Source organism: Chiloscyllium plagiosum, unplaced genomic scaffold, assembly GCF_037043375.1.
Source record: "Chiloscyllium plagiosum isolate Xiang-an unplaced genomic scaffold, Cpla_swu_hap1 HiC_scaffold_9, whole genome shotgun sequence".
In the NCBI taxonomy this organism is placed as follows: domain Eukaryota; kingdom Metazoa; phylum Chordata; class Chondrichthyes; order Orectolobiformes; family Hemiscylliidae; genus Chiloscyllium; species Chiloscyllium plagiosum.
The window spans coordinates 45259285-45272418 of NW_028270147.1; the positions used below are offsets into that span (position 1 = coordinate 45259285).

The window sequence follows — 13134 nt, forward strand, 5'->3', positions numbered from 1 at the left end:
TACCCACTAAAAGTGTAAACAAAGATGTTTTGCCAATATTACCTTCCCTCTGCCGAATTGCCCTCCATGCTTTAAAAGTATTGATGACTATTGGGTAATGGCAATCCTCCCTAACTGTCCTCACCTTGTCCAAAAACAGCAAACTGGTAAGGGGGCACATTGCCTGGGAGACTTCGATATCTAGCCATATTGAAAGAGAGCCACCACAAACCCAATCACTTACGTAGGTCAAAAGCGAGCTTAATTGGTAATTTTTAATGTCCGGAAGGTCTACTCCCCCCCTTTTTTAAAGGCAACTGCAGTTTGGCTAATTTAATGAGGGGCGGTTTATGGTGCCAGATAAAGGAGCTGAACCAACTGTTTAGCCTCCTGAGTGTTTGTTTATTGAAAATCAGGGGGAGCATCCGTATAGGGTATAGCAAACGAGGGAGAATATTCATCTGAATAAGCGCTATCTGACCCAACCATGAGACTGGAAGTGCCTCCCATCTTTGGAGATCTTGTTTAATTTTTTCAAATAGTTGAGTAAAATTGGCTTTGAACAGCCAATCCAGAACTGGAGTAATGAATATGCCCAAATACACCAAAACCCCCCTGTGACCACCTAAATAGGAATCTATAGTCACTCTCAAGAGCCAACTCTTTCGTAAGACCATCCATAGGCATAGCCTCTGATTTAGCAAAATTAATCTTATACCCTGAAAAAGCGCCAAACACGTGAATGCATTGTATCAGGCAAGGCACTGAGACTGCTGGATTTGTCAAGAAAATTAGAACATCATCTGCATACAGCGAGATCTTATATAATTTTGACCCCACTTCTGGAGCTGATATATTGAGATCCCCACGAATGGCCTCTGCCAACGGTTCAATTACCAACGTAAAAAGTAATGGTGAAAGGGGACAGCCCTGCTGGCTGCCCCCAGAAATATTAAAATTGCTTGATCGTACCCCGTTGGTAATGACCGCAGCGAGAGGTACACTGTAGAGAACCTTTACCCATCTTATGAAAACTGCACCCAGACCAAACCGGTCTAGAGTATAGAAAAGGTATGGCCACTCAACTTCGTCAAATGCCTTCTCTGCATCTAAAGAAATCACCAATCCCTGTATTGACTGCTGCTGGCATGCTTGAATTACGTTTAGCAGCCTCCTAACATTATTTGAGGATCTGCGACCCTTTATGAAGCCCGTCTGATCCTCTTTAATAATAGAGGATAACACAGTCTCATGCCTTAACGCAAGAGCCTTAGAGATGATCTTAAAGTCCACATTTAAGAGCAAGATGGGCCTGTATGAAGCACAGTCTTCCGGATCCTTCCCTTTTTTAAGGATAAGTGAAATATTGGCCTCTCTCAGAGATGGTGGGAGACAAACATGATTGTATGAATCATTAAACATATTCAGCATCGGGGCTGACAGTATATTTATAAATTCCTTACAGAGTTCACTGGGAAGTCCATCAGGACCAGGCGCTTTCCACTCTGAAGCTGCATCACAGCTTCCTGCACTTCTTGCTCTGATAATGGGACATTGAGAAAGGACTGTTGTTCGGGAGTCACACCCAGGAGCTTCAGATCTCTAAAAAAGGATTCCATTTTGACCTGCCCCTCCACACAATTCTCAGACTGATGTAACTTAGAGTAGAATCTCTGGAACGCCACATTAATCTTTTTAGAATCACATGTTAGGTTCCCAGACCCTCCCTTAATCGCCGTAATGGTTTGTGGGGCACTCTTCTTTCTGGCAAGGTATGCTAATTTTTTGCCTGGCTTGTCACCATGCTCATATAACCTTTGCTTTGCAAAAGCCAGCTCTTTCTTTGCCGTCTACGTGAGCACGGAATTTAGTGTAGACCGCTGTGCCGTAATCCTCTTTAGTTTGACCAACGAGAGGCTGTCAAAATAGGCCTTCTCGGCTGCCTTCAACCGTGCTTCAAGGAGACGTTGCTGCTCACCCTTCTGCCACTTCCTACTTGTGGAATATGAAATAACTAACCCTCTGGCATAAGCTTTGGCAGTTTCCCAGAGAACAGATGAGCTATCAACCGAGCCTATATTGATGTCTAGGAATGCCCGAAATTCCCTAGAGAAATACTCCACAAACGTGCTGTCCATGAGAATAAAGGGATCCATTCGCCTTGAATCCACTGTAACATCCTTAATTTTAACCATGAGGTACACTGGAGCATGATCAGAGATGGCAATATTACCAATCGTACAGGATACCACCAGATCCAGGGTTACCTCAGGGGTCAGAAAAAAATGAATCCTCGTGTGACATCTGTGCAGATTGGAGAAAAACGTGAAATCCCTACCTGTAGGGTGGAGACACCTCCTGACGTCCACCAATCCTAATTCCCCACACAAACCCAATAACTGTTTTGTTTGTGTAGAGGGTATCGAGGGACCTTTAGGCAACCTGTCTACTGTGGGGTCCATGAGGCAGTTAAAATCTCCCCCTATAATGATGTGCCGAGACTTGAGACTTATCAGTTTAGAAAAAGCATCTACCAAGAATTTAAGAGGATGAGCTGGGGGACAATAAACATTTAAAATGCCATATTCTTCCCCATTTATCAAGGCTTTAAGAATTACAAACCTCCCGGATGTGTCTTTAACACATTCCAACAATTTAAATGAGAGAATTTTCCTTACCAATATAGCCACTCCCCTACTTCTGGTATTAAATGATGAAAAATAAACTCGGTCAAAGCCATTCTGCTGTAATTTCAGATGCTCCTTGTCATCCAAATGTGCCTCCTGTAACAAAGCAATATCCACCTTCTCCTTTCTAAGACTTAAGAGTACCTTCTTCCTCTTAATTGGTGAGTGACTTCCCTTGATATTCCAGGTACACCATTTAATCAAATCATTATCCATAATCGTCTGCAATTACATTTAAATTCCAGAGAGGAGGAACCAGAACCACAAATTGCTGAGCCTTAGTGTCGCATGGTCCACCAAATATAAAAACTGCATAAACTAAAACCACTACATTTAACAAACATACAAAATTATTAAAAATATAAACAACAAAAACCAGAAAACAAACCAACATATAAAGCGCCAATAGTGCTGAGTAGAGGAACTCACCCTCTGCCCGGAGGGGGCAACTACCCGTCCCGAACTGCCCATAAATAGGCATCTAACCATCTCAACCACCTTCACTTCTCCCAGCTAGAGCCGCATCACAAGCACAAGCTAAAAAGAATAAACACCCCATAGAATATCAATATGAATAAAAAAACATTCTTTTATAAAAAAAAGGGGGAATAAATACCTCTCCCATCCTTTGGTATGTCCTAACTTAGAAATTTAAAATGTACATCTTAACCACCGCTTGACCCAGACCCGACCTCCGTGCTGCGACCGGTGAGCCCTCTCTATCTTCAATCCTCTCATGCTAGTCTCCAAGTCAAGGAATTTCGGAAGCCAATCTTCAACAAATTCCGCAGGCCGCTCACCTTCCTTACCCTCAGGCAGACCGATGATCCGAATGTTTTTTCTCCTGCCCCTGTTTTCAAGATCATCTACTTGGTCACGCAAATCACAAACTTGTGTCTTCAGGGCTTGGATCTCTTCCTTGAATGAACTGGCATCAGCTTCCACCGCTGTGACCCTGTGCTCCACCTCATCCGTCCTCTTCTCCAGGTCTCCCAGCTGCTGCTTATGCTTCTGCAGCATGAGAGAGACTGGAGCCAGCTTCTCTTCAATCTGTTTCCCCAACATCTCGCAAGATTTCAAGAGCTGGTTCACCAGGTCCTGGAGAGTAATCGGCTCAGAGGCTGCTGCAGGCTGAGCTGCAGGCCCGGCCTCAGATGCTCCTCCTCCCTTTTTAGGCATTTCTGGACAGCTGAAAAAACAGGTAAGTCAATTTTTAAATGGTTTCTTGGGGCTCCACAATCTTTCCAATGCCCCAAGAAATCCTGATGACCTGGGTTGGGTGGGTTAAAAGACCGTCCTGCTCCTGCTGCGACGCAAAGCTCTGCAGTGTGATCTTCTCAGATCGCCGCCATCTTAGATCTCCTGACTCTTTTTTTAAGTGTGAGAGTTTTGTGAAGTATTTAAGTGCCCTTATCCAAGAATTCAGATTTCTCTGTGGAGTGGTGTGCAAGGACAGACTGAACTTTGTTTTCAGGTTGGATTTTATTGAAGGAGATTTTGACTAACTGGCTCTTTTCCAGTGGACTTGGAGGAGGTGGAGTGGTCACTAAGGACTGTAAATTTAAGAACTTTACTGGTGAACTTCTTTTTCCAGGTGGGAGGATTCTGGGAATCCTATCTATTTGCATGAGTTAGTGATTTTTTGTTGTGTGTCAATAACTTGCTTAAGTACTAGCTGTAAGATTCTTATGAACAATTTGGTAGTACCTTTCTCATCCCCCATCTAGGTGGTTATCATGGAATGATAAAAGGAGAGAATGAGATATTAAAGAGTTAATTTGCTCAGCTGATCTGCAAGAAATTGAATGCCCGGGGTTAAGGTGGCATGTCTTTGTCTTATAGGTAGAATGCAGGAGGTTTATACGGCCATTCCCTTACCATTCGGGGATGATTTACATTTTCATCCAGAAATCAATAAGAATTGGAACTTGACTACTCTCCTATAATTACAAAAAACAATTTGCAACAGATTTAACCACTAAGGGATGATTTGCATTACACTGTTTCTGAAGGTGAGGTGGTCACTGCATTGTATCTTGAGTGGCATGTGACTATGAGGAGATGGTTGAGGGTTTTCCTGTGGGCAGTACTAACTGTGATTTTGAGAGTTTTGTATAAAGGAAAGACTATTTCCTTTGTTCAATGAGAGCTTTTGCCACGATCCCATAAGCTCTGCGAGGTATGTGTTAGAGGTTCCTCCAGAAATTCTGTACTGTACTGTGCTGAATAAATTTGGTTGTTTGTTCACAGAACATGGTGTGTTGCAGTTGCATCAAGTGTATAAGTATCTCAAGAGTAAAAGAACGTAACACATCAAGTTTGCTCTGTCATTCAATCATGGCTTATATGCTCCTCACCCCCACCTCCCTGCCTTCACTCCATATTCCTTCAATCCATTACCAATAAAAAATCTGCCTAACTCCTTAAATTTACTCGCTCTCCCAGCATCCATCACACTTTGGCGTAGGGAATTCCACAGATTCACAACCTTCTCAACTCTTTTAAATTTGCTTCCCCTTATCCTAAGACTATGACCTCTCACCCAAGAGGAAGCATCCACTCCACGCCTATTTTATTCATATCTTTTATCATCTTGATTACCTCATAATCTTTCCTCATTCTTCTAAATTCCAGAGAATATAGACCTAAACTGTTCAACCTCTCTTCATACGACAAACCCCTCATCTCAAGAATCAATCTAACAAACCTCCTCTGAACTGCCTCCAATGCCACTACATCTTTCCTCAAACAAAGGGAGCAAAACTGTATACAATATAATGCAGCACCTCGCATTTATACAGTGAGGTGCTGTGCTTTGGGAAAGCAAATCTTAGCAGGACTTATACACTTAATGGTAAGATCCTAGGGAGTGTTACTGAACAAAGAGACCTTGGAGTGCAGGTTCATAGCTCCTTGAAAGTGGAGTCGCAGGTAGATAGGATGGTGAAGAAGGCGTTCGGTATGCTTTCTTTTATTGGTCAGATTATTGAGTACAGGAGTTGGGAGGTCATGTTGCGGCTGTACGGGACATTGGTTAGGCCACTGTTGGAATATTGCATGCAATTCTGGTCTCCTTCCTATCAGAAAGATGTTGTGAAACTTGAAAGGCTTCAGAAAAGATTTACAAGGATGTTGCCAGGGTTGGAGGATTTGAGCTATAGGGAGATGCTGAACAGGGTAGGGCTGTTTTCCTTGGAGCTTCGGAGGCTGAGGGGTGATGTTGTAGAGGTTTACAAAATTATGAGGGGCATGGATAGGGTAAATAGGCAAAGTCTTTTCCCTGTGGCGGGGGAATCCAAAACTAGAGGGTATAGGTTTAGGGCGAGAGGGGAAAGATATAAAAGAAAATGATGGGGCAACCTTTTCACGCAGAGGATGGTACGTGTATGGAATGAGCTGCCAGAGGAAGTGGTGGAAGCTGGTACAATCGCAACATTTAAGAGGCATTTGGATGGGTATATGAATAGGAAGGTTTGGAGGGATATGAGCCAGGTGCTGGCAGGTGGGACTAGATTGGGTTGGGATATCTGGTCGGCATGGATGGGTTGGACAGAAGGGTCTGTTTCCATGCTGTACATCTGTGACTCTATATCCCAGGTGCAGTCTCACCAAAGTATTAGATGCAAAAATACTTCCTTACCTTCATATTCTATTCCTTTAGCTATAAAAGCCAACATTCCATTTGCTTTCTTAATTATCTGCTGTACCTGCATGCTGTTTTTATGACTCATGAATGAGTACACCTAGATCCCTCTGCATCGGATCACCCTGAAGTCTCTCCCCATTAAGATAATAGGTTATCTTCCCATTTTTTCAATCCAAATGCATGACCTTGCACTTATCCACATTAAACTTCATCTGCCATGTTTGACTAACTCTCCTAACCTATCTATATCCATTTGCAAGGTTCTTATTTCTTCATTGCAACTTACTATCCCGCCTATTTTTGTGTCATCCTCAAATTTGGCTATACAGCTTTCTGTCCCTGTATTCAAGTCATTTAATATAGATTGTAAATAGCTGGGGTCCAAGGACTGAACCCTGTGGCATCCTACTAGTTAATCCCTACCCCTGAATTTGCTGATTTTTAAAACTGTGGTCATTTCCATTGATTATCTTTATTATACAAGGAATTGTTTGTAAATATTGGTTCCTGTTTTTCACTGTGATTCTCAACTGCCTTTGAGTACATGCATATCCAAATTGCATTGTATTCAGGATTGATACTGGGTCAAAAGCTAACTATGTTCTAAATCTTTAGTTAACTTCTGATTCAGTATCAACTCCAAATATGATGTAATTCATCAATCATCTGATTTAATCTTACGTTTATGTGGTGTTAGTCAAAATTCTGTGGTAAGATTGCCTGAGTTGATTCGTAATGTTCCACCATAGATTCATAGAGCTGTACAGCATAGAAACAGACCCTTCAGTCCAACTCATCCATGCCAACCAGATAACCTAAATTAATCTAGTCCCATTTGCCAGCATTTGGCCAATATCCCTCTAAACTCTTCCTATTCATATACCCATCCAGATGCCTTTTAAATGTTGTAATTGTACTAGTCTCCCTCTGCATGAAAACGTTTACCTTAGGTCCCTTTTAAATTTTTCCTCTCTCATCTTAAACTTATGCCCTCTAGTTTTGGACTCTCCACCCCACATGATTTTATAAACCTCTATATGGTCACGCCACAGCCTCCAATGCTCCAGGGAAAATAGTCTCAACCTATTCAGCTTCTCCCTGTAGCTCAAACCCTCAAAACCTGGTAACATCCATGTAAATCTTTTCTGAACATTTTCAAGTTTCACAATATCCTTCCTATAACAGCGAGACCAGAACTGTGCACACATTCCAAAAGCGACCTGACCAATGTTTTGTACCTCCCGATTCCTATACTTAATGCACTGACCAATAAAGGAAAGCATACCAAATGCCTTCATCACTATCCTATCTACCTGCGACTCCACTTTCAAGGAATTATGAACCTGCACTCCAAGGTCTCTTTGTTCAGCAGCACACCCCAGAACCTTACCATTAAGGTATAAGTTCTGCCCTGATTTGCCTTTGCAAAATGCAGTACCTCACATTTATCTAAATTAAACACCATCTGCAACTTCTCAGCCCATTGACCTATCTGATCAAGATCCTGTTGTACTCTGAGGTAACCTTCTTCACCATCTGCTGTGTCAAATGCAAACCTCCTATGTTCACATCCAAATCATTTATATAAATGACGAAAAGCAGTGGACCCAGCACTGATCGTTGTGGCACACCGTTGGTCACAGGTCTGCAGTCTGAAAAGCAACCATCTACCACCACCCTCAGCCTTGAACCTTTGAGCCAGTTCTATATCCAAATGACTAGTTCTCTCTGTATTCCATGTGATCCAACCTTTCTAAGTGGTCTACCATGAGGAATCTTGTTGAATGCATTATTGAAGTCCATATAGATCATATCCACCGCTCTGCTTTAATCAATCCTCTTTATTACTACTTCAAAAAACTCAGTCAGACTAGTGAGACATGATTTCCTATGCACAAAGATTTCCTGAAGAAGGGCTCATGCCCAAAATGTCAATTCTCCTGCTCCTTGGATGCTGCCTGACCTGCTGCGCTTTTCCAGCAACACATTTTCAGCTCTGATCTCCAGCATCTGCAGTCCTCACTTTTTCCTGTGCACAAAGCCACACTGACTAACCCTAAACAATCCTTTACTTTCCAAATATATGAAAATGCTGCCCCTCAGGATCCCATCCATCAACCTGCCCACCACTGATATCTGGCTCATCATTATACAGTTTCCTGTCTTTGCTTTACCACCTTTCTTACATCAGTATAAAGATACTTCACAGAAATGGTTGTACACTTTTTTTATATATTTCGAGTGTTGATGGAGCAACCCATTCATAAATTAGATCATATAAAGATACATTGTATTCAGAAATGAAAAGGAGTTTGGAATCAATAATAGCTAATTAATATTTCTAGCTATACACAATGTATTCCACATTGGACAACAGAGGAATCCATTTTTGAGGTCTGATTACAGGTTTCCCAACATGTCAATGAACATCACTGATAGAAGTTTTGTAAGATCAACAAGAGAACAGGCTGTTTGAATTTGTGAGTTGCTGCAGCTGAATTGACTCTTTAAACATTTCCCACTTTATTCACAAACTTACCTTTTACTCTATTTACCCAACCAACCTTAGGAAGCTCTCTTCCCAAAACTACAGAATTGCTGTTTTAAGATTCCTGTTTGTGAGTGGAGTATGTCACAAACATGAGGTTGCCAGCAAATATTTTGAGATTACGATTTAACTCCAGGTCTGCATAATACTAAATCTAAAACTGCCTTATTACTAGTTGGTTCCACAATGTCTCACACAAATGATAGCATATCCAACTGTACAGTATTCTATATTACTTGTGCTAAAACTTCTGGGATGAAAGGTGAACCCTCCCCTTCAAAAGTAAGAATGTTACAAACACCCACATTCCATCAGTGACTCCAAGTCATTGCTGTAATTTAGAAACCATCATGATAGTAAAACTGATTCTTTAAGGACTCCATTTAATAACTTCCTCCACTGTGGCATTGAGGATCTAAAATCTGGATTTAGGCTGTTGTCAGGAGCAACCATTTAATGCATGCTTTTACTAACTACAAAATGGATTCTTAATGCAAGTAACATAAAATAACATTAAAAAATAGCTTTTAGGAGCGAATTAACATTTTTATTTATAATGGCATCTAACTGTGCTGAAAACTACATTCCTGAACTAATTGAAAGAGATTAGCAAACATTGCCCTGTTCATAATATGAATTAACTAAGTAAGATATGACATTATTAAAGTATCCTGAATTGACCTTAGAAACCAGGTGTCCCGGAGATAAAGGCGTCTATAACAAGTCAGTTCCCAGCAAATATCATTGGTTTAAATTTTATGTCTATTTGTCATTTTATTGGATTAATTTTGCAATTAGGGCTGTTCTGTTTGTTAAGAGACCTATAAACGTTGCCTGTGTTTAAGCTAAAGCACAGCAGCCTTTCCAGAGTACACAGAGGGGCTTAACCCCTGTGTTGCTGGATAACCTATGCCCGGTGTCGTAATAAATTGTTGAATCAGACCAAGCTGCTAGTTTTTATTTGACCGATTGCAGAACCGAGAGGCCCCTCCTTGGTGTCCAGATTTACAGCATAACTTGAGAACATATTATTTTCTGTCACCAAAATAAGAAATGTTTGTCTGCAACAGTACTGTAAGATGTTGCTGAGGCATTCTTGCCCCATTCTAATTTGCCTCCCCGGAAACCAGCATTAGTACGTTCAATTAGAATCTGCAGTTCACCATTTTCCAAAATGAAACTATTTCCTAGCCATAGTTCATAAAAACAAATTAGAAAGTATAGATGAAATATTTTGAGTAACTTTCCTACAAAAGCAGACTTGAGTATCAACAGTTACACACTTCAAATATTTTTAATAGGTTGAAAGACAGGAACAATGGGATAGTTGATAACAGAAATTATACCGGTGTATATTTTATTTAAAATACACTCATATAATTACTCAAATAATTAAGAAATTGAAATTTAATCATTCTAATGGTGTACAGAGCTGGTAATAAACCAATAGCTCATATTCACATTGTTAAAATCACTTCAAGTACAGTAGATAAATGCATGTTAATCACGAGTAAAATGAAGTTCCACTACGTTTTAAAATAGAATTAGAAAGTCATTGAGCTAATCCAAGCACAGTTTTGTTCCATCTACCTTAAGTTTATTTGAAAGTGTAATCGATTCATTAAAATGTTGCATTCATCTTTTACACGGCTTAAAAAAGGAGCTTCTTCTCGTCATGCTATACCTAAAAACATTGTTTTATTCTGGTACGTCTTCAACTGTTGGGGTAAATGATAATCAATTATTATATTAATGCTATTATTCAACTGGTGAAATATATATTTCTACTGCTTATTAAAAAACGTTAACTCTGCCTTACTTCCTGTAATATTGACTTTGTTTCCAACCAAAACAGCAGCTTGGACGGAGTCTATCTTCAAGTAAAATCTCTCAGGATCTGTCTATATTGATTTAAAAGATACATACATAAGTTAAAAACAACAAAATACATCACTGTTCTCTCCTGGTCATGATTACTTATTTTCTAGTAAGTTGGTTTTTTATATTCTTTTTTGTTGTTCAAAGGTAGGTTCTTGGATATACTGAATGGTGCAATGAATTTCAGTGCATGCCTCACTCAATGGCTACTGCAAATCTGGATTAGTAAACAGAACATTGTGAAGAAAGATTAATCATGATATTTTCTTCTTCCTTCACATCCCCAAAGATTATTTTGTCATATGACAACAACAGAGCAAATGGACAAAGAGTTGTACCTAGGATTACGTCAATTATTAGAAGTGCCTTACAGAGTGATTTTTTTTTCCTACTGTTCTGCTTGTGTCAAAAGCATGTAAACCTGTTACTAATTTGGCCAATATTTTTAATAGATCTCAGCAGAGGTCACTGGAAATTACTTGGGCCCAAGAGTCCTGAGGGATCCTTTTCCCTGCCCACTTCAAGGTAACAGAGTTCTATATTTTTAAAAAAGGGGTAATTATAATATGGATAGGATAAATAGACAAGGTCTTTTCCCTGAGGTGGGTGAGTCCAGAACTAGAGGGCATAGGTTTTGGGTGAGAGGGGAAAGATATAAAAGAGACCTAAGGGGCAACTTTTTCATGCAGAGGGTGGTATGTGTATGGAATGAGCTGTCAGAGGAAGTAGTGGAGGCTAGTACAATAGCAACATTTAAAAGGCATCTGGATGGGTATATGAATAGCAAAGGTTTGGAGGGATCTGAGCCGGGTGCTGGCAGGTGGAACTAGATTATGTTGGGATATCTGGTCGGCATGGATAGGTTGGACCAATGGGTCTGTTTCCATGCTGTACGTCTCCACGACTCAATAAAAGAAAGTTTAGAAAAGAGAAACAATTCCACTCTATTATTGTCATAAGTTACTATAACTAAGAATGATTAAAGAATTACCATGTATAATTCAAAAAGAGTTTCTCCTATGGCTTTTCGTACATTTTCTTCAACAACTGGAAAAGTACGAACCAGGTGCTGAAATTAAAATTATATCACTTTTAATTGTCATCTAGATGAACAAAATATTACATAATTAATTTTTGAACAGAATGTACTGAAAACAAAATTCCCTCATGCTTCAAACAATGGAATTTTCCATTTTTTTTAATGCCTTTAAGGTAGCATGTGCTATTAATGGAACTTTCCTGTACCGTTAAAAGAGATACTTGTGTTGTAACAGTACTTGAACAATCTCTGTGATGTAACTAGATATAGTTAATTTGCTGTTACATGATTTTACAGATTAGTTGCATCAGAAATTTCTTCTAGAGATCAGAAGTGAAAAATAAAGTGTACACCTGGGCAAAGACAAAATCACCAAACATCATGCCAACTGAAGTTACAATGTGCTTTGTTTAGGCCTTGATAAGGCAAACAGCTCAACTAACAACCAAAGAGCAGCTGGTAGCACACCTACTCCATTTGAATGAGAGAAATAATTAATATTATAACTACCTGAGATACATATCTATTAATCCTAATCTGAGAATGCTGCTTTGTTGCCATCAAGGCATAGAGTATAAATAGAGTTTGGTTAAAATAAAGGCAGACTCAGGGGTAAGTTTTAAGGAATAACTTGATTTATGTACTCGTCTGAAACTAGTTAATTAGATAACCAATTTAATCTAGTTCCAGAAGGCTTTGAATTAGGGACCAAAGAAAGAAAGCTCCTTCAGAGTTTTGCTATGGTGGGAACCCAGAGAGAGAAGAAACAATAGAAGAGAAGACTCAGCGATCAGAAAGAGTGAAAAAAGTGACACCACAGGAAAAGCTGTAAGTTCATTGGTTGGCAAGTCACTCCTAAATTGTATACCCATTCTAAGTTGTTTTCAAATTAAAGGTAAATTTTGCACATTAAAAATTAAAGATCAATAAAAATTAAAAATGAAATAATTTGGAGATGCAGGACTGGGTGATATATTGCACTGTCATGATGTGTGAGCGGGTGGACCTCGTTGTGGTTCATAGTGACTACATCTATAATAAGTGTTAGTTGCTTCACGAACTGCAGCTCAGAGTTAATGAGCTGGAATCTGAGTGTCAAACACTGGGTAGCTGCTCCCAAAGTGCAGTCGGTCATGACCACTGTCTGAGGTCCTTTTGCTGAAGTTAAACAGAGGGCTATTCCATTATTGGCTGGTCCAGTGCCTCAAATGCATGTAAATATAATTTTATGCAAGGAAGATATATCTTTGTACAAGCAAATTACTGTTGATGCTGGAATCTGTACTGAAAACATCTGAGGAGACAGAGCAAGATGACATTGAGTCAGAGTTCTGAAGATTCATCTATTTGCAAAATG

At 39.8% G+C, this 13134-nt stretch overlaps 1 protein-coding gene across 2 annotated transcripts in view; it reads right to left on the bottom strand.

Moving 5' to 3' along the window:
• Positions 1-10141: 10141 nt before the first annotated feature.
• The window catches only part of armh1 (armadillo like helical domain containing 1), a 60022-nt gene continuing 57029 nt past the window's right edge, over positions 10142-13134 (bottom strand). For both annotated transcript variants that reach the window (XM_087990271.1, XM_087990270.1), the window contains 3 exons: positions 11730-11807; positions 10680-10761; positions 10142-10578 (listed from right to left, as the gene is read on the bottom strand). In XM_087990271.1, coding sequence (XP_087846397.1) covers positions 10559-10578; positions 10680-10761; positions 11730-11807 — 180 coding nt within the window. In that variant the 3' untranslated portion in view covers positions 10142-10558. The remainder of the gene's footprint in view (positions 10579-10679; positions 10762-11729; positions 11808-13134) is intronic.